Source organism: Micropterus dolomieu, linkage group LG18 (assembly GCF_021292245.1).
Source record: "Micropterus dolomieu isolate WLL.071019.BEF.003 ecotype Adirondacks linkage group LG18, ASM2129224v1, whole genome shotgun sequence".
NCBI classification, from domain to species: Eukaryota; Metazoa; Chordata; class Actinopteri; order Centrarchiformes; family Centrarchidae; genus Micropterus; species Micropterus dolomieu.
Genome location: NC_060167.1, coordinates 22,588,446 through 22,610,070, shown reverse-complemented (window position 1 = coordinate 22,610,070; position 21,625 = coordinate 22,588,446). Strand labels below are relative to the sequence as shown.

The following is a 21,625-nucleotide window of genomic DNA, read 5'->3' as shown; positions in this document are numbered from 1 at the left end:
ATTTGTGTGTCATCAGCATAAATATGAAAAGAAATGCCATGTTTATGGATAATATGTCCAAGTGGAAGCAGATACAAGGAAAACAAAATGGGTCCTAAGACCGACCCCTGAGGCACACCATATTTAACTGGATAGAACGAAGAGACATAGTTGTTTACAGACACGCAAAACTTCCTATTTGACAGGTAGGATGAAAACCATTCTAGGGCAGTACCAGGAGTTCCAGGACTGAGCACATGCCTTCATCAGCAGACATTAAAACGTCATTGGTGACTTTAAGCAGGGCAGTCTCGGTGCTGTGGTACTTCCTGAAACCAGATCGAACCTTTTCAAATAAATTGTTATTTTCCAGTACAGTGAGTAATTGTTTGGACACAATTCTTTCTAGAATCTTTGCAATAAAAGGCAGTTTTGAAATTGGTCTAAAATTATGTGGGAGTTAGGGATCTAAACCAGGTTTCTTTAAAAGTGGGTTCACGCAAGCCGTTTTAAAATAATCAGGGACACAACCAGTAGATAGGGAGCTGTTGAAAACAGAGATCAAATGGGGCCCAACAGAATCTATTACTTTCAGTAAAAACATTGTAGGTATTACATCAAGTGGGCTGGAGGACACTCTCATTTGTGATACTGTTTTTAAAAGCTCAGTCAAGTCGATGGGATAAAACTGGTTAAAACTCTCTTGTTGCTGGTGAGGAACCTCTGAGTAAGAGGCCGCGGGGGTAATAGAGGCTCTGATTGACACCACCTTATTGGTAAAATCAGATAAAAACAATTCACAGTCATCATTACTTCCAGCTGAGGCACAAGGAGGGGTTGGGTTTACCAGCTGATCCACAGTCTTAAACAGAAACCTGGGATTGTGTTTAGTTGTAATGTCCAGTTGTTTAATTCCTTCATGTTGCAGTCCATTCCTTAAAGACAGTCTTTGATTTGAGTATATAGTGCACACAAACAGCACATGTTCCACAGTTTCCAGTTGACTGCATGTCTCATAATTTCCAGATGGATGTTTTCCAATAAGGTGCAGAGATGCGTTTAACTTTGTGTGACCTAGTCTAATTCTACTAAATTGATTCTGTTCTCTCCTGCTCTTCCCCAATGACTTTTCCTCCCCCACTTTCTGCTGTATCTTGTATAAATGTCTTCCTTTATCCCATAAACTCTGCCACTGTATCTTAATTGTGTTCCGTACATATGATTTGATCTACTTTGGCCTCCCAGCTGATGCACCACCACCTCATTAGCCAAATCTCGTTGTTGGAGTTGATCTCGCGAGATAAGACTAATGTGGTCGCTTAGTTGCGTTCAAACGGTCGAAAGCAGAACTTTACCACCATCTAGCGGTTAATTTAAACAAACTTTTTAAATAAATCCAATATTAAACATGCCTATGAAATCTTTTCATGTTTCGTTTTTGTTCGGACACGCTGTTAGCAGGAAATTGTTTAAGCTAACGAGTAGACGCTGGGTGACTGAAGCAGCGCGGATAAAGTGACACCAGCAGCCTCCTCTACGGCGCGGAGAGAAGGTACGTTAACTTCACAACACATTAGCTAGCCAGATAAATACATTTAGCAGTAGTAAAAATAGCTAAATCATGTCTGTAATAAATAAGTGTGAAGTCATGAAAAATAACAGTAAAACATAACTACTTTTTTGGGTTGCAGTTTGAATCAACAAGTGAAAAAAAGTCATCTTAGCTCTTACAAGTTAGCGTTAATTGGCTAAAGTGACGGCGCTAGCTAACAGACTAATTAATAACAAAACCTCGTCAATGGCAGTCCAGCTTCTTTTCTACCGACTAATTGACAGCAGCACTAAGTTAAATTACCAAAACGCTGTTGTAGATGGTGGTACCATACCACGGCACCATGGTTAACTGTGGCTTTACTTATAATGTCTGCAAACATTTCCGCAACTGAATTAATGAACATATCTTATTGTGTGTTGCACCATGATGTTTCATTTTTCTGTAATTTCAAAAGTGTGCCATTTTGAACTTGAAGAATAAAGTATACGTTAAGTCTGGCCCGTTAATTGAACTATTGATTTTTTTTTTTATGGCTAGAGGTAGTGGAGGTAAGTCAACCATGGCCAGATTAACTTGCTTGGGGCAAAAAGGAGCCACTGGACTTTTTAAAAATGTATTTTTATACATAATTTTAAATTTGCATCCCCAATCTTACTTTGGCAACAGCAACTCTTCTTGGGGTCTATTATCCTTGGGGTACTACCTGGTCCCAGGTTTGCTGTATGGTAGTTTTACATATGCAACTTGTAAGAAACCTATGTGAAAAACTAGATTTTGATGTTGTGCTTTAGTAAGATGCTTTTTCCCATATGCTCATACAGCATTGCAACTCATTAAATAACAACAAACCAAACTGGCAAATGGGGCCCCTGAAGCAGTCACCTTCTTTACCCAGTTGGTAGCTCAGCCTTGGAGCTGAATGATTTGAATACTGAAAATAATAACTTTATTTTAATAGCACATTTCTTAACATAGTTACAAAGTGCTTTAACAAAGGACACAAGACGGTAATTGACGTCACGGTGCGTTGAATTATGGGGGTAACATTTGTGGATAACGCTACCTTCTTTTTACGCAATAACCTGTAAAATCATAAATCCATTCATTTTTACTTGACATATCCAAACTATTAAATGAACAGCTGAATGTTTTTGAAAGTTTTGCATTATGTTTGGTTTAATATTTGGGCCAAAAAGAGGAGTGCCATCTCACCTTAGCGAGTATGACTGTGCTCTCACAGTTTGCTGGCTTGTGATGAGCAGGTCTTTCACCCAGCCACTGCAAAACTGTTCATGAGCTTCTAGCGATTTCTAACTTTTAAAAGTGTACGCACTCAGTCCAAAAACAAGGTAATTGACAATGTCCAGGTTTTTGAGTGGAGGTAGTGCGTCTGAGTCTGTAAACCATATGTATGGTTATTTGTTTGTCCAAATACCATTCCTTGGCAGAGACATTCAGTTTCTCCTGGTAGGGTACCTTTTGTTTTTCTTTTCCCTTCTCGTTAAGATTTTACCGATTTAAACAATTTTGTGGCCAGACTAAACAAAAGGTTATCGGGTAACCACCATAGCAACTGGAAGGCTCACAGGTAAACAGAACTTGTACCTCACAAGATTGAGCCCCTGTCCCAACATGCAAAAAGGTGTGACGTACCTTCAGATTCCCTGTAGGAGATGTAAATAATCCAAGTCAGTTTTAGTTTGTAGCTGATGTTTAATATAAAATGGCTGCAAATTTAGATTTAGACAGGCTTAGCCTATAGGAAAGTATTCGATGATTGTGGCCATTGTTTGTCTTCATCTGCTAACTATATTGATCATAAGATGGGCATTTCCTCTTCTTGTAGTACAAATGACTGAATTCTGCTTTTTTTTAATTTATTTATATTTAATCCGTAATGCTTTAATGTTTTTTACCCTGTTGCTCACACGATGTACTACATGATCATACACATCTGTTCATTCCTTTTCTAACTATATATTGAATTAGGATCTCGGACATGGATAGCAGCAGAAAGAAGTTGAAGTTTAAGTGGCTACGGACTGCAATCACCTCACCTGCACGTCCGCAGGGGGGAAATGCTGGCACACCCTCTCGTTGGAATATGTCACCGAATGAAGATTCAAACGCTTTGCTCCTCAGTGACTCTCCAGGACCTGTCTGCCTTGGAGCACTGAGTCTGGACACTCCCAAGAGAAAAGCAGAGGTGCTCTGTGAAAGAATGCCATCTGTAGGCAAAGTTAAGCTGAGGAAGCTTTCCAGGAAAAACTTGGAAAATTTCACAACTTCAAAGGTAAATCTTTACTGTAAATCTTGCTGCACCCATCTTTTAATGGCACATCTGAATTGTTTTTATCAAAAGTAGTGCTACCTCATGCATTATATTAAGTTATTTTAAAGGAATTACTGATTTATTTTTCCTTTTCCACTGTAATTATCAGGAAAAACCTATGGACAACTCTTTCAAGGAGCTGGAATCCACAGAGAGCCAGCAAGTATCACCACCCCCGTCTCACTCGTTCGTCTCAAAAAAGAAAACGAGGACGTCCGAGGAGGCATCAAAGGCTATCTACAGGATGGCATTGACTGCAGCTATTGACAGCACAAAGACAAGGTGCAGCCCTTCAAATATCCCCTGGACTGACGCTAACAGCCCACCTTTGCCATTTGTGTCTTCACCAGTGAAGACTGAAGTGTCCAGTCCAACGTCCCTTGACAGAACGGTTGTGAATATTTACTGTTCCCCGATCAAACCTGAGAATAAATCTGAGGACACCGACACACTCACAGAAGATCAGTGGTCCCCCATTCAGGTGTTTGAGGACACAGAAGCCCAACGCAACAGCTCCAAGCCCAAAACAGATGAACGAGTAAGTCAAGTGACACACAGCAATCTACCACAAATTTATATATAATTTAAAATGTTTTAGTTGCATATAATCTGTAAATTTTGTGGCTGTTAGTGATTTTATTTATATTTATTTTTTTGTTCATTTAGCTAATGTTTTAAATTTCTTGAAAATCAAAAAACATCTTAATATTTATACAGAAGCCAGGAAATAGACATCCTTGACAATATTGTGACCGCAGAATAATCATCATTGCCATTAAAATTCAAAGCAAAAGCGGTATTTTTTGGAATTCATTTTAATACATTTTTTTTTTCTCAGAGTGTTGTGTTAAAAGGAGAAGATTCACCCAGGAGGTTTGTTGCTCTGGACTCAACTTCTCAAGAGAAGTTATTTGAAACAGAAAATGAATCAGAAGATGACAACTGTGACTCGCCCCTCCCTGCTCTGGAGTATATCCCAGATTCCGTGTCTTGTTTCACGACTCATCAAAAAGGCTCTTCTGACAGCCAACAGTGGCAAAGTCCTTCAGTGAAAACCCAGAGAGCTACAGCTTCCTCTTTCACCCTTTCATCCACTAATGAAATGACTGGGGCAGTCCAGGCAGCGGCCGAGGACATACAGATGCCTTTCTCGCTGTCACAGAGGACGGTTTTTGTCTCATTCAAGCAGCACAACCCACCAAACACGGGCCCTTCAAAGGAATCCAGAGCTGAGACCTTAAATTTGCACTCCTCCAACATTATGGCACATTTATTGGATCCCTTTGCTCTTCCGCTACACTCAAATAGAGGAGAAATGAACCCTTACTTGGACTCCGCAACCACCCGCAGGCGGTCAGATGCTGGATCTTCCGTGGGTAACCCCCCCTACTCCTTTACACGTGGTGGTGCTCCTAAAAGATTATCCTTGGGGGCAGAACCTATTTGGACCAGTTACCCTTATCTGGACAATCCAGTTGGTTTCATAGACACACACTGCCATCTAGACATGCTCTATGGAAAACTTGGCTACTGCCAGACATTCAGCAGTTTCCGTAGGCTGTACCAAAGCAGCTTTCCTCCAGAGTTTAGAGGCTGTATTGCTGACTTCTGCAACCCAGGTATCATGATGAAGGAGGCCCTGTGGGAAGGTTTGCTGGCTGAAGACATGGTATGGGGGGCATTTGGGTGCCACCCACACTTTGCCAAAGACTACTCAAGTGTCCATGAACGCAATATACTGATGGCCATGCGGCATCCGAAAGCTGTGGCATTTGGTGAGATGGGCCTGGACTACTCCCACAAAAACTCCACTGACACCTCCAGGCAAAAAGAGGTACGGTCTGGTCTGACGTGGTTTAAGGTGGTCAAAAATAGACACAAGGATAATGTTGTAACGTAATAATGAATGCTGTGGGCCGTGTTTTGTGTCTGTGCTTCTCTGCGAAGGTGTTTGAGCGCCAGCTGCGTTTAGCCGTGGCCATGCAAAAGCCTCTGGTGATCCACTGTAGGGATGCAGATGATGACCTGCTGCCAATCATGAAGAAGTGTGTCCCTAGGGAATACAAAATTCACAGGTGTGTGTGTGAAATCATCTGACTGATTTTACATCATTTTTATTATTAACATGAAAAATATGTAAAAAGTTAGCAACTCTGTTCTGGTTGTAAGTTTATAATCCATAAATTATTCATGAAATCAAACCCCAATTTATATGCTATGTTTGAATGTAGGTATTTGTCACCATTGTTAGCGCTGATGGCAATCATTCATAAATTTATCCTTGTGGTCATTTGTGTCAGCAGATTAGTTTATTTGTACTGGAATCTTGAGGATTATACCCTTTTTTTTTTTCTTTTTCTTTTTTTTTTTAAAAGACCATCAAAGTGTAAACTGGCATGCTTTTTATCTGTGAATTTTCTTTGTTAATTACTTGTGTGTTTTCCAGGCACTGTTTCACAAACAGTTATCCAGTGATTGAGCCGTTCCTGACGGAGTTCCCCAACCTGTATGTGGGCTTCACAGCCCTGATCACCTACCCCAGGGCCTCCGAGGCCCGAGATGCTGTCCGCCAGATCCCTCTCAACCGCATTGTGTTGGAGACAGACGCTCCATATTTCCTGCCCAGACAGGTTCGTTTAAATTAAAACTGTACATTTTTTGGTTAGACCCATTTTGGCCTTGTTGGGGGGTGGCATTGCAACTAATGCTTGGGCCACACTGCCTACCTCTACCTGTGCATGACGGCTACCTGTTAACATGGGCGCCGCTTTAGTTTTTTATATTTTTATTTTTTTAAGATTTTATTTCTTGTTTTTAAGATTTTAAATGGGTTGGCACCTTCTTATTTATCAGAACTTTTACATGTTCACACTCCTGTCAAAGCACTGAAGTCATCCAATCATTTGCTCCTTCCAGTTAAAAAAAATAAAGGTGACAGAGCCTTTTCAGTGGCTGCTCCTGATCTTTGGAATATTTTATCTGTTCAAATAAGAACTGCTCGGACTGCTGAAATTTTCTAGTCCTTGCCCAGCTCAAAGAGTTCAGTTTTGACATTTTGGACCTTTTCTTTTGTCTTTTGTGATGTATATTTGTTGTGTATCCTGAATTTGGAAAGCACTTTGGTCAACTAGGATTTTAAATGTGCTATGTAAATAAATTTGAACTTGAACACACACTGCTCAGGTAGGCCCAAGCGTAAGACTTGTGTATTAGTCCTGGTTTTAGTTTTTACGTCCCATGAAGGTCTAAAAGCTGTCTGAAGAATGTTCACAATGTCAATAATGGACAAAGAAACTAAAATTGATAATTGGTACAAAATATCAGTTATTGTCCACTTTGGTCTAAAACTATTGATAGTGGTTTTCAAAAACCTATATTCGTCAAACCTTTGCACAAACCCCTTTTTTGTTAGATTCGAGGTGCTCTTTCAAATATAACAGCACTGGTACTATGGCAAGCTTAACATTTATTCCTAAAAACTTAGTAGTCTCTATTTAAAAGCTACTAATACTTACTTATTAGTAACTAATAACTATTCCCATTTTACTTATAACAATTGATTAGATACTTGTACTTCATTAATAGTAGTAACTATTTCATTAGTTACTACCAACTATTGTTTAGTTACTAGTAACTAATTGCAAATTTTTTACTTTGAAATCTATGGAGCTCTGCAGTTCAGATATCATGTATTCATTTCCATTTTACTAGTATCTATTATTTAGATACATGTATTCATTAGTCACTACTAACTATTCTAAAAGATACTAGAAACATTTTCATTCGTCCTAGAAAATGTTTTTTAAATGGCTTGTTGATACTAACATTTTAATTCTTACTAGTAAGAGTGGAATAGTTACTACTAACTATAAAATAAGTACTAGTAGCTTTTAAATAGCAACTAGTAAGTTTTAAGGAGTAAATGTTAAAATGACTTGCCATACTGGTGCACTTACACAAACAGGGAGTACATTTTGACTACACACATACGATAAGTGTGTCTCACTTTCAACAGGTGAGAAAAGATGTCTGCCGGTTTTCACATCCTGGAATGGGCATCCATACTCTGCAGGAGCTGAGCCTTCTGAAGGGGGAAGAAATGACCACGGTGCTCGCCACCATCCGAAACAACACCTCTCAGCTCTACAGCATATGATCTTCAGAAATGATGGATTAAAAAGAGAAAAACTAGCAAGACAGAATCAACATTTTTGGAGCTGGGTGAACATTTTATGTATCTTTTTGTTTTAGATTTATTACTCTTCTACGTAGAGATGTCAGAAAGAAGGAGGAGCAGTCTCATTTTAAACAGCCAGAAAGACTTGATGTTAATAAAATTCACACAAATAAGTCACTCAGAGGGGGGGAAAAAAGCAGTGACTTTTGTCTGATAGAAACTGTATATCATTGTTGAGCTGATTATATTTTATCATCGTTCATCATTAATTCCTAAGCATTTTTGGTTTTATGTTGTGTTGTTTTTGCTGTGTTGCCATAATTTGAGATCTCTTGCCTTGTTCTAATTTGTCTAAATGTTTTTGTTGTCCAACCACTGTGGTGTTTTGTTTGGTTTTTACAGTGGAGACGTATTAAAAAAGAATCCTGCCTATGTTGTTGTACTAGTATGGTTTGTTGAATTACCTGATAATGCATGTAAGTGCACATGAAGCAAAAAAGAATATCGCCTGTAATACAACATGTTTGCGATGAGCAAAGCTGATTCCTTATTGAAGAAAGGAAGTGGCCATGAGACTAGTCCATTAGCTTGCCTTGAGACCACCGTGTCCGCCACACACATTTGGCTTGAGTGCTTTTTATCTTGAGAATGATTTAGCTTGCCCTACTTGTGGCATTTTCTGGTGGTTGGAGTATGCCACTCAAGGATAAGATTAATAGTAGATGGGTGGATAAGTCTCTTGCCGAGATGGAGAGGGATAAAATGCATATTTTCCTGACTTGTCCAGGTTCTAATGAAAGCCTTGTTTCAAAGAACGTGGGCCAGAGCGAACTATGTTCATCGTTGTGTGTCTGTGCTTATTAAAAGCTACAAGCTGGAACAGGACAGACGCAACCATCAGAGAAGGATGTGTTTTTTACTGTGTGTGACCTAATTCTTGAGATTTGAACAGGAAGTGTTGCAACCTTGTTCTGGGATTTGTTCATTGGATGTTTGCACCACGAATAAAACAACATGGCCTGTGATGGTTGTTATTGTGGACAGTTTTTATTTTAAGGTGCAGTTCATTTAGGATTAGAGGGGATGGTCCTTACTATTAATGTTTTTTCAAATGCAAGTGCAATACAGAGGTTTATCACAACAATAAAGCCTAGAAACCATTCTCACTTGTTTCACCTAATTAAAGATTTAATGCATGTCAAAGATGAGACAAGGTTAATTGATGCTTTTAGTTTTATAGGCATGTGTGGGTCTCTGAAAACAAAAATAGGGTCTTGTTGGACAGTACATACTGTACTGTTATATATGGGGTGATTTAATGCTGAATAATAGATCATTACACAGGTATGAACATGAGCGACATAGAGGGTTTTAAAAATAAAAATAGATTTAAAAAACAAGACTACCTAATCAATATCTATGAGAGACGTTTCACTCCACACTTGAGAGAGGAAGACTGATATTTACTTTGAGAAAAGTGTTTTGGATTTAAATCATTCATCTCCTAGATTATATTAAATTCACCGTCTTTATTTACAGCAGTTAAGCTTCATAATAAGGTCATGTGATGACAGGTGAACCAACTGAATTACAGATGAATACCCTTTTATGTGGCTGAAAGCTCCAAAAAGATTTTGAGCAAAGAGTATTTTGCTAAATTTCACACCTGGATCACCTGCTGAACAGTTTCATGTTTTAGATTGTAATGACTTGGACACAGTCAATTCTCTAACTTTTAGTGGTACAGTCTGAAACTTAATTAGCCACAGTCTGGGTAACTGTGTTTTAACAGCCCTATGCTACAACAATGCATCAAGCTTTGAAAGAAATGACACCAGCATGTCTGCAGGCTAATTGCTTTCAGCATTTTAATGATCACTATCTAATGAAGTCGAAATTAGAAGACATTGGGACAGAAAATTTTAAAATCTTGTCCATGATCTTCAAGGTTGTGCTGGTCTTTCTGAAACAAGACAACACATTATGTTAAAATTTACATAAAAGTAATTGCAGGTTTATTTTACAACAGTATACAGTACAACCTGCTGTCTCTGTGTTTCCCAGCAGACGCTGAATGATCTCCTGCAGCGGGACACCGTACTCCTCAAAGTCCTCTCCACTCATAGTGATGCCAATTTCAAACGGGGCACTTATCTACTCAGAGAAGAGGAAGACAATAAATGGGATAAAGGGATGCTTTTTTAGGTGCTGTGCTGTAGCCACGAGTGTTATTTCCACTCACTGTGATGTGATTGTCCTCAGTGGGTTGATTAGGCTCCTCCATGACTTGGCGGCCGGCTCTGGGCGGCTTCCCCCTGCTCTGTGGTGGACCCAGAAAAAATCTCATGAATATAACCAATTCAGCGGCCATTCAGATGACACAGAGGATCCAATTATCAAATATCCAAAAGAGTGTGAAGTGTGGGAAAAGTCAATAGACTGTCTTCAACATAACTAACATCTTAAATTGAACATGGGGCTTGTTTTTCTGCTAAGGATGAAGACAAAGACCCAGGATTAAGTGTAAAATATTGATACAGGGTTTTGGTATTGCATATGACAGCATTACAAAAGGTTTTTCAAGACTATTAGTCACACAACAAAATGAACACACAGCCAGGTCATTGTTGAGGAGGAGTTATATTAAGTTAAAAGTGACTTCATAGTCAGAGCAGTAGCATCTAGAGGAAACTGAGTTTTCAATTTGTGCATTTTAAGAAAGAGCTGAAGAATTGGTTCTAATCTTTATATACAGTCTATGGTTAAAATGCGTTAAATGGCTACCATATAGGAATCACCTTACCTGAGGTTTTTGAGAAGGGCTGAGAAAGCTTGAACCGGCACTGGTCGACTTGCACCACAAGGTCAGAGAACAAAACAGAAAGACCAGCAAACAGGTGTTTCTTTTCAGAAACATGGTGGAATAAAAATCTAAAAGTGCTTGCTCTACTGCAGTCAATATCAAGAAACAAACTGCCTTAGTAAAGGTTAAAAATATTGATCTGCTAATCTGAATCTGATACTGACTCCCACCTTAGTTATCTTTCCCCTGAAATGGAGGACTTTGTTAGAGATCCTCTGGCTTCATTATATACCTTTCATCCTCTTTCATTTTGGTTTAAAATTACATTAAAGATAATAGTAACAAATGCTTGAGCTTTCGTGTCTTGGTTGCATTGTACTGTTCAAATGTTTAAATTGATAACGAAATAGGCATTTCTCTGTTGTAACCTGACAGCAGGCCTGCTGATCATCTTATCTATGCAGGGGGGTGATGGAGGAACCATATCGATGTCATAGAGATAAATGGGACTGATTGAACCTATTATGTACGACTATATCAACATATCAATATTGACCTATTATTCCCAGGACACATGCAATAATTACAAATAGTGACTGACTTTATATCAACAGTTGAATTTTAAAGTTGATATTAAACAATCACACTGCTTTTAATATGCCACATAAAACTGAGGAATTTGACCATCTGTGATACAAAATAATTATTTGATAAGATTGTATTGTTTCAGCAGGGCATTCTGACTGACCCAGTCTTCCTTATACAATTATTATCATCATTATTATTATTATTATTATTAGTAGTAGTAGTAGTAGTAGTAGTAGTAGTAGTATAGCATGAATTGCCTTTTGAGATGTCTTTCTGTGGAACATATCCACATGTGACTTGGATATACATTATGTTTATTCAAGGGTTTTCTTTAAGTACTGTCACATGATAGTACGGCAAATAAAAGCCCTCCTTTGTAAATCATTGTTCTGAATTTGTGATGTAATGATCTAATATTTAAAATCTCTTACAATCCTTTAGTACAAAATGCTCAAGCTTCATTCATACTATATGAGTGCAGGTCAGTCGTTATGGAAGTGTCCACATTTGGTTAGTCTTTTTTGTATCTTGCTTGGTTTGTGTTGCAGTTTTCTCCTAGAATGAAGATGTTGACAGGTACATTGCACAACCTTTTAACCTTTTAACTACCACATAATCTGCCCTTTCTATGTTGTAGGCAATCCTCAGTTGATTTAATAGTTACTTTCAAGACAAATTTGCTTATGAAACAGAAATTACCCAAGTCATGAAAACTTGATAGAAAAGTGAGGATTGAAGAGAAGTTGGTTTGCATTAATATATATTCAGACTTCAACTTAAATGCAGTATTTGCACTTTCAGCATCATTGACAGCACAACATATAAATAATCCAATCAATTCCCTTAATTAAAAACTGAAACAATTACATTAAAAAAGCAAAATGTTTGTTGACCTTTAAAGGAATACAAAATAATTGTGTGCACAAACACACAACATGATGTGAATTACCTAATTTTATGAAACATTTGTGTACATAAACCTATTTAATTATAGCTGAGACCATAACCTTTCATTTGTCGTTTGTTAGAATATTAAACCACAATGAAAAGTGTACCAACAACCCCACCCTTATGAAAATGAACCATAGTATTACTATTGTATACTATAAAAATTTTATATAGTAGCCTAAGTTTGTAGTGTTCTATAGTATCACCAGCTATTACTATAGTTTTTTCTGTAGTGCTATTTTATTAGCTAGTAGCCATAATATTTCATTAGTAATACTATGTATCTACTGTAGATCTTTGTAGTATTCCTATATATAACTATAGTGTAGTAGTGTTTCTGTAGTTGTTTTTTGAACACACTATAGAACATTCCTACAGTAATACTATGATGACGTAAATTTATAGTATTATAGTATATTGTACAATAGTAACTTTCTATAGAGCGTCCAAAAAATATATAAAAAACAATATAGTAATATACAAAATAGTATAACTTCAGTATTGTTTTGAAAAAACATACTAATACTACAGGAAACACTATAGTGGTACTATGTCGCTATTTGCAGCACACTTCTTCCCACGTCCCTTCTCTCTGTACATTGAGTGAATTAAGTAACAGTTAAGTGTAGTTTATTTTAAAACTGGGTAAATTATTTAGTTCTTGCATCTCAGTCGGGGTACTTCGGATAGCGTGGAAGTTTCAAATGAAACGGGTGAAACAAAGCTGAAAGGCACGAATAGAGCTGAGCAGATTGAGAGAGTTTGAGATATTTTGCGTTCACATCAAAAACCGACACTAGTGGGCGGTAAGGCGACATTTTTCCAACGAAAGAGAACCACCGACGAAGACGTCGGGTACAGCTAACACATAACATTGGTTTGAATATTATGCCGTAGAAAACAATTAGTAAACATGGATAAAAAGAAGAAACCCTTCAGTGTGACTGCTTCATCGGTGAGTTGTGTTAAGAAGCAGCTTTACATTTTTTTTATTGATAACCTGCGCGGCTGTGTGACGTTTAATGAAAGGATAATAGCAGCTATCGTTAGCTTAATGTTAACTTGTAGTCATGCTATATTGCTGGCAGATACAGTTAACTGTTACTGTTGTTTTACTTAGCCGCTATACATTAGCAGCTTTAAACATTTACAGTTTGTTCAGTACTTATTTTGCCGGTTTTTTCTTACAGCTAGTGGACCTTAAAGCTGAACTGTACAGAAAGCAGGAACAATTCAAACAGGAAAAACTTGGGCAAGAAAGTGCTGGATTCACGTCAAAATCCAAAGTCAAGGTAGAGTATGTGTTATTTTGGGACTTATTTTCACCTTCTTGTATGATTACAGATTGAGATCACTAACCAGGATGTCATTTATTCACGCTCCTGTGTAGAAACCTAATGTTTGGAGCAAACAAAATACTGGTGTTTCAGCAAGAGCTGAGAAAGATGCAGAGCAGCTGGCTGAGGAGCAGAGCAGCATTGATACATCAAGGTGAGTTCAAGGCAGCATACAGGAAATTTATTGTCACAATACAATGTGACCAAAACCTATAACTCCTCATTTATCCTCTTTTAACAGACGCAAGTTGGAGGAGAAGGCCAAACTCTATGAGCAAATGACAAAAGGAGACTTTCCAGGTTGGTGTATAATTATAAATGATATTTGATATGTAAATTATATTTTCCTGATATTGAGTTGTATGTTAAATGGATTTACTTTGTAATCAACTTGACGTCAGATGAAGAGACAGAGGGGCTGTACCTGGTTGACTTCACCCAGAAGATTATTGACAAAAAGAGGGGAACGCTTGCACAAATGGAAAAAGACGATAAGGACAGAGACAGCTCGTCTTCTAACCTTCCTCCCCAAAATCCAGATGAGGAATGGTAACGTCTGATTCATTCATTTTCAAGGGTTTGGAAATGGTAGTTTGGTTTGTTGGTTGTATATGTATATAAAGTATATACGTTAAATATATAGCTAATAAAAAAAACACTGACGACTCCCAGTGATCTATTTTTAACTAATACCACCACCACTGCTAACCTAAAAAATTATAGTTATAGTTCTAATAATGCCTGAGGTTTTAAACAATTACAAAACTTGCTGGTTCTCCTGCTGCACTGTTTCTCTGTAGGGTGGATTATGTGGACGCTTTGGGCCGATCTCGGAGATGCATGAAGAAAGACCTGCCAGATTTTAAGAAAATGGACCAAGAGCTTAAAGGAAAGGGGTAAATATTGGACAAATAAGAACTCATTGCATGTGATGGTTTCTTGGTGTCATGCTGGGAACTGCAACTCTTTTGGATATGACTTCTCCTGTAGAAGAGCCTCAGCTGACAAGACCTTACTCTCAGAGGACATGCGTCGAGAGCTTCAGAGGCAGGAGTGGGAGAAGGAGGAAGAGGAGGCTATGAAGAGGCCCGTTGGACCTCTCCACTACGAGGACATCAGGGGACAAGGTTATTGTTACTGTAAAACATTTCTGCACACATTTGAAATGAAAGGATTTGGTTTTTAAATCTCGTTCTCTAGAAAGCATTTTGTCTGTTTGTTCGTCTCAGAGGCTCGGGAGCTCGGCGTGGGTTACTTTGCATTCTCTCAGGATGAAGAACAGCGCAGAAAGCAGAGAGAAACTCTGGACATGCTCAGAGACCAGGTGAGCTGCTGATCCATTAATGGACAGATATAAACACAGAAATACTTATTATATTTATAAGTGTGTGCATTTCAAAATATTGATTCCCTTTATAACCAGTAGCCCCACACAACAAACATACTCTCACATGTTTCTACATTAAACATACAACCACACTGCGCTGGACTGATGGACATATGTTGTTCATATGCGTCTTTGTTAAGTCTTGAGTGTCACTGAGTACATCACCACTGTTCACAGCTTTGGCAATGCTGCTACACACTTAAAGTCCTTGTGCACCTGTGATATTTGATGAATAAAAGCCAGTTTGGATGATGATGATGATTAATGTCCTTTTTTAGTTTTTGCTCAGACTATGTTTCTCTTTACATCTGTCCTGTCCTTCAGACAACAGAGCAGCGCACTAAGAGGGAACAACTGAAGGAGAAGAGGCAGGCCATCCTGCAGGCCCGACTGGCCAAGTTGAGGCAGAGGAAGATGAAGAAGGCCAAGCTGGATGGCACTGAGGACGAGCAGAAAGAGGAGGAGCCTGAAGGTTAGAATCCACACCCACCTCGTATCAAATGCAGCTATGAGCTGTTGCTCTATTTGATATTATATAAGTGGAGCTGTCAGTATAAAAAGCCTGTTTGCATGCTGCAGCTCAACAATCACATGAATTTCAATGAGGGGATTGTTGTGAATTTTTTTTCCTAGGAGAGGAGGGGGAAGGTGAATTAATAGGACCCTCGCCTCCGCCAGAGGACTCCCCAGAGGTCAGCACAGTGAAGAAAGTGGAAGTGGAGATCCAAGAAAGGAAGGACACCAAACCAGGAGTTCCTCATGTCAGAGAATGGGACAGAGGCAAAGGTAAGCCTTGTTATTCTCTACTATAGGCTGTAGTACTGTTTAGGTGTCATGCATAATTTCTGCAATACATGTGTCTTCACTCTCTTTGGCAGGTCACCATGTGGCAAGTTAAGTTATAGGTTATATAGTTGTAGCTATAGATCTTCATCTCTCACTGCCCTTTTTTGTGGTATTTTACTGCGGAGCTATGTTTGAATATCTAAAATGAAATGTTTCATGGATGAAACAAAAATTTAAACTGAAGTATGTATACCACAGATAATTTTGCATGTTCCTATGGCAAGACTGGAGTTACTCCTTCTGTACTTTGTCAAATAATCAACTTCTTTAATACCACTTTTTTACTTTTCACTTCCAGAGTTTATGTTTAATGAGTGGAAAACTCGGCGTCGTGAAGAGCGAGAATCAGAATTTGCACCTCCCTCTGCGTACTTTGCTGAGGGAAAGAGACAAAAAACAGGGAAGAATAAAACTCAGGAGAATAAATCCAAGATGTCCTTCAAGTGGACCAAAGGCCCAGGAGGAATCTCTGAGAGCCAGGAGGAACCACCATCTCAGCCTAAAACTGCTCCTTCACCTCCTCAACCTCAACAAAATCTTCCACCTCCGTTACAAGCACAGACCTCATCGCAGTCATCACCTTCAGATCATCCAGCAGACTCAGCTCCTGTGTCAGCTCCCCCTTTAAATCCCCAGTACCCACCTCCTCCATTTTATCCCGTGTTTCCTCCTCCTCAGTTTGCTGGACCACCTCACCTGTTTCCTCCCTTTCCCCCACAGTACCCGAACCAGTACCCACCCCAGTATCCTCCACAGTATCCGAACCAATATCCCCCCCAGCCACAGAGCCAGTCTCAGCCCCCCCAGCCTGCAGAACTCAGCCAGGCCCACCAGCCTGCACAGAGTCTAGACGACATGCTGTCCTTCTACAGGAACTCTTATTGATCAAATAAAAGATCACATTCGCTGTGCAGTTGGTTCATAATGTTGAGTGTAAATACTGTTGAGGAAATCACAGAAACAACAGAACACAACGTCTCAGCTCGTTGGAGTTTTAGCATTTAATAAATATCAAGAATTTAACTGGACAGTGGTCTGACGTTTTGGGTTTTTTTTGTCTCATAAAGCATTTGTTTAATGGCGGCAAGAGGACACGAAATAAGGGGACAGAGTTTCAGTATGAGAATATCCACCAGATGGTACTGTATGCCTTCATGTTGAAAAGTTGTGTACAGCAGTGATCTGTCTCAACTGATAAAGGACATCATTGAGCTACAATCAATTAATCTGCTGATCATTTTCCCCATTATATGATTAATTGTTGTCTGTAAAATTTTGTAAAAGGGTGAAAAGTGTCCATCACTGTTTTCCAAGACGACAGCGGAAACCGCTGATAGTGATCATGGTTACAGTGATCCGTTTTTAGGCTATAACCTAATTATAATTTGAACTACAGTAAGCTATATTTTATTGAAGTACTGTATAGTGATTTTAAATTATACACAGCACAGAAATTAGAAATTTGTTAGAAGCAGTTTATAAAAATCAGTAAATAGCGAAGCCATCTGTTTCAATACTATATATTCATGTAATAAATATACAAATGATCAATTAGATGGTAATCTGCATGATAACTATATCTGGGTTATATACGTCTGCTTATAGCGATCACTATAATAGGTTGCCACTAAAGATGTAAGTAATTCTATTTATACGTGTTTGAAAAAGACTTTTTTTAACTAATGTAAAAATCATCTATATATTGCCTTTTATTTCTCAAACTGTGTTGAGTGATGGCAGCTGGGAAAAGGCAGCAAGTGAAGCTGTGAGGGTGAGTGCATTTAGTTTCAGATATGTCTTTTTCAGTGATTTTACTGTACTGCTGAGAGCTGTCAGTAACCTGAACTGAACCTCTTTGTTGCTGCTCCCTGGTGCCCGGACACATCCTGGTGTTCTACATCACCTCCTCCCTCTGTCCTCCAATACATCAGTACCAATTTCAGTCCCTGTGTATATACAGGCTGGTGAGTCTTCAACACTTTCAGTTCTCAAGTCCAGGGAAGAGATGAATATTTTCTATGCAGTTTGAATTATTTGTGTTCCTACATTACACAGGCTCACAGTAATCAGAGTGGCATTAGAATAATGTAAGGGGTTGTAATGAACCGGTCACATTCTCCAAACTCAAAGGTCTGTGTCTTCTGTGGAGATGTATTACCATGCTGCTGGGGTAGATTATTGAAAAGAGCATTATCTAACAGCATCATAAAATGATTTGACAAGTTTTCAGAGTCACCAATGTAACCTCGCTGCACATCAAAGCAATGACACTGAATGAAAAACTGGCTTTAACATGTGATGTGAATCAGAAGGCTGAATGCTGCACGTTTTAAATGAATGCTAACAAAACAGTAGCTTCCACTGGCACAGCCTCTGAGTCTTGTGGCTGATAGCAGGAACCATGTGAGACCTGAAACATGTCAGGAAACAAGAGGGGAACTATTCAGAGGAGTTGATAGTTGCCAGTAGTTTGATTAATAGGAGCTGGAACAACAGCTTGACCACAGATCAAAGACCAGATCACCCCATTGCCCTCTTAATTAGATATTTGGCTTGATTTCTGGCTCACTTCTTTCCTCTCTCAGGCAGGAAAATAGGTAGTCTGGCACTTTGTCAATTTGGTGTATCTCCTCTAAGAAGAGGCGGTTCTCTTCCTGGTGTGGTGGATTGTTGACCCCACTGTAACCTTAATCACTGTGTTTTTTCCCCTATTTGTTCCTGCGTCCTCAAGTTAGACTAGTCCAAGCAGAGTGGGAAAGACACACTGACTGCTTCAGCACTGTCCCACTGGTAAGTGTGTGTGTTCATATATACAGTAAGCGTGTCTGTTAGTGAACTTATACTTTTGTCTGAATTGTTGAAGCCAATTTGCTGCCTGAATAAATTTGCTGCCTAGGAGGTGAGATGATGCTGAGACAGTGACAAGACCTCACAGAGTAATTTAGGGATTTAAATATGTTTCTGCAGGCATACATAATGTAGTACACATTGCAATACTCATAACAAGAAAGAGAAGTTCTGTTTAATGAGGTTTACAACAGAATAATTTAGCACTAATAAGAGCACATAGCTGCAGCCTCATTCTGATTGTGGTTAGGCGTTTTTTTTAGCCGTGTCAGTGTCGGTTGGTCAGTCCACCAGTTTGGTCCAGACAAAAACATCACAACATCTATTAGATGGATCACTATGAATTTTTGTACAGGGTGTTCATGGTTCACAGAGGATAAATTCTTATGACTTTAGTGATCCTGTGACTTTTCGTGTAGCGCTCATAGACTGTATATAAAAAGGTAGCGCTGCCATGAGGTGACATTTGTAGTTTTGAAATGCAATTTGGTTCAGACATTAATTTCCCCTACAGGATTAATTGTGAACTTTGGTAATCCCTTGATTTTCCTCTTGCGCCACCATCTGGTCATTTTTTAATTGTTCCAATGACCAAATACCTGCAGAACCGATGGCATTCCCATCAGCCTCAGCTACACAATAGCATGCTAAAGGGCTAAACTAAAAAGGTGAATATAGTTAACATTATACCTGCTAAACATTACCATGCTGTTGTAGCAGCTTTGTCAGTGAAAGCATGTTAGCTTGCTGACGTTAGCATTTAGCTGAAAGCATCACTGTGCCTGAGTACAGCCTCACAGAGCTGCTAGCATGCAGACTGTCATGCTGCGATGGCTGCGATCGGTCAGACGTCACAGCGTTACAGGGACATGACGCCAAATATAAACAAAAAGCATGGCTGGCCATGACAAACTGATGTTTCTTTGTCAACTGTAAACACAGTTGAACCCTCAGCAGGGCCCTTGGTGTTAATTAAAAAGAGCCGTTTTAATGGAAAAGAGTGACATAAATAACCTTAACGTTACTCGTTAACTGTGTTCCAGTCTAATCTGCTAACATTTTCTTGAATAACTTCAGAATCTGTTTTATTGCCAGGTATGTGTACACATACGAGGAATTTGACTCAGGATTGTACATTGCTCACGATGTGCTTACTTATACAATAATAAAATAATAATATAATAATAATAAAATAAAATCAGACACAAACTACAGAATAGACAACACTAACATACACACTATGAACAAAACAATATAGACATATTGACAAATAGTGCAGTGATCAGAGTGCAAAGGATGCAAGAGTAAACTATTCTCATTATGTACATGTTGAAGGTGGATATGATATACAGGTACACATACACATACATGCATACATGTACACAGAGTGATGGAGCATATTTTTTGCAGAGAAGATGATTTTCAGAGATTATTTACCTTAACCGGCAACAAAATAACACTGGTGACAAATGTTGACATCAATTTAAATGCAGAACAGGTTTTACTGTATGGTAGTATGTGTTATTTTAAGTAAATACAGACAAATATACTTTATGTTGTGTTTTAGTCATAGGGGTTTTAGTTGATGGTTTACTACAGTGTGCACTTCCATAGATGCTGCCAATGTGGTGTCAGACAACTTTAATGAAGTGTCTGGGTAGATGAACTTGCTCTGAGTTGTAGGAACTCTAAGCAGCATTCTTTTGTACTTTTTCTAGTTGGAGAAATTTTCGAGTTGCGAGATGTCTGGAACGCACCAACAGTAAAACTAATCTCTTATGTGCTTATTTTCCCTTTAACCATAAAGTTAATCAAAAGCAGTAAAATTAAAATGTTATGTCATTTAAAATCTATTCATAAACATGTACGTTACATTCTGTCACAAGCAAAGTCAAACTAACAGCGCCAACCAGCTGCGGATGTGCAAACTCAAAGCAAGAATCTTGCTATGCTAAATGCTAATGCTAAACTAAGATGGTGAACATGGTTGTCAGCATGTTAGTGTTGTCATTGTGAGCATGTTTGCAGTGTGACGTTAGCATTTAGCTCAAAGCGCTGCAGAGATGCTAGCATGGCTGTACACTATATCAATAGAACAAACAGGGGCTGTGTGACCTGACGCTTCTTCGTGTAAAACCACCACAGCACAAATTGTCTAACTAACACAACCTTAGACAAATTTGCATCTTCTCAGCTTAATTTGACTTGCTGACTCACCACTTTGATAAGTCTAATCACTTATTAGGGACAGGAAGGCGTGTCTCATCGACAGATCTGCCCTTCTCTCAGGGACCAGCTGCACTGAGAAATGATCTCTGCATTTAGTTGTGGCAGTTTAATCCTGCTGTGGCTGAGCAAAATGGCACTCTGCTGTTCACAGAAAATAAATGACCTTCAGCATGTGGAAAAAGCTTCAGATTTAATGTAATAAATTAGTTTAGTATGATATTTTTTAGTAGTATCTGTTTAACCAGCAGGCACTTATGGTTAAGATGTACTGTCACGCATTGACACCTACACACAGTTTACTGTTGACATTTCTTACAGTGCAGCTATAAAACTACTGTAGCACAGGAGCTAATGGAGCCGTTATGACAAAGGTTATGAGGTGAAGATGGTGTCTGACACTTGTTCCTCAGTAATCCTGTCTTATGTCCTCTAGACCTGAGCGGGCAATCAATGTTATCTTTATGGCACTGCTTGCCGTTGATCCAGAGAGGGGGGGGAGGGGCATGTCCCTTGTTAATGCAGTATTACTGGGATAAAAGGCAACCAAAGAATGGCCAGGACAATAAGCTGGGATGTTTACCCCCCCCCCCCCCCCCC

At 38.9% G+C, this 21,625-nt stretch overlaps 3 protein-coding genes across 3 annotated transcripts; 2 read left to right on the top strand and 1 right to left on the bottom strand.

The window, feature by feature from the left end:
- Positions 1 to 1,285: 1,285 nt before the first annotated feature.
- On the top strand, positions 1,286 to 9,068 carry tatdn2 (TatD DNase domain containing 2). Its single transcript, XM_046029349.1, has 7 exons — positions 1,286 to 1,531; positions 3,524 to 3,827; positions 3,976 to 4,404; positions 4,705 to 5,700; positions 5,814 to 5,941; positions 6,313 to 6,496; positions 7,882 to 9,068. Exons 2-7 carry the CDS (start codon positions 3,534 to 3,536, stop codon positions 8,020 to 8,022), a joined length of 2,172 nt encoding a protein of 723 aa, XP_045885305.1. The 5' UTR covers positions 1,286 to 1,531; positions 3,524 to 3,533; the 3' UTR covers positions 8,023 to 9,068.
- An 888-nt stretch (positions 9,069 to 9,956) lies between these two features.
- Positions 9,957 to 11,019, bottom strand: ghrl (ghrelin/obestatin prepropeptide). Its single transcript, XM_046029392.1, has 4 exons — positions 10,847 to 11,019; positions 10,286 to 10,363; positions 10,086 to 10,197; positions 9,957 to 10,006 (listed from the first exon to the last, which is right to left on the bottom strand). Exons 1-4 carry the CDS (start codon positions 10,958 to 10,960, stop codon positions 9,987 to 9,989), a joined length of 324 nt encoding a protein of 107 aa, XP_045885348.1. The 5' UTR covers positions 10,961 to 11,019; the 3' UTR covers positions 9,957 to 9,986.
- Positions 11,020 to 13,175: 2,156 nt separating this feature from the next.
- On the top strand, positions 13,176 to 16,980 carry ccdc174 (coiled-coil domain containing 174). Its single transcript, XM_046029391.1, has 11 exons — positions 13,176 to 13,337; positions 13,573 to 13,674; positions 13,773 to 13,873; positions 13,961 to 14,019; positions 14,121 to 14,268; positions 14,520 to 14,615; positions 14,710 to 14,846; positions 14,949 to 15,043; positions 15,431 to 15,578; positions 15,740 to 15,892; positions 16,251 to 16,980. The coding sequence occupies exons 1-11, from the start codon at positions 13,296 to 13,298 to the stop codon at positions 16,835 to 16,837; spliced, it is 1,668 nt and encodes a 555-aa protein (XP_045885347.1). The 5' UTR covers positions 13,176 to 13,295; the 3' UTR covers positions 16,838 to 16,980.
- Positions 16,981 to 21,625: the final 4,645 nt, after the last annotated feature.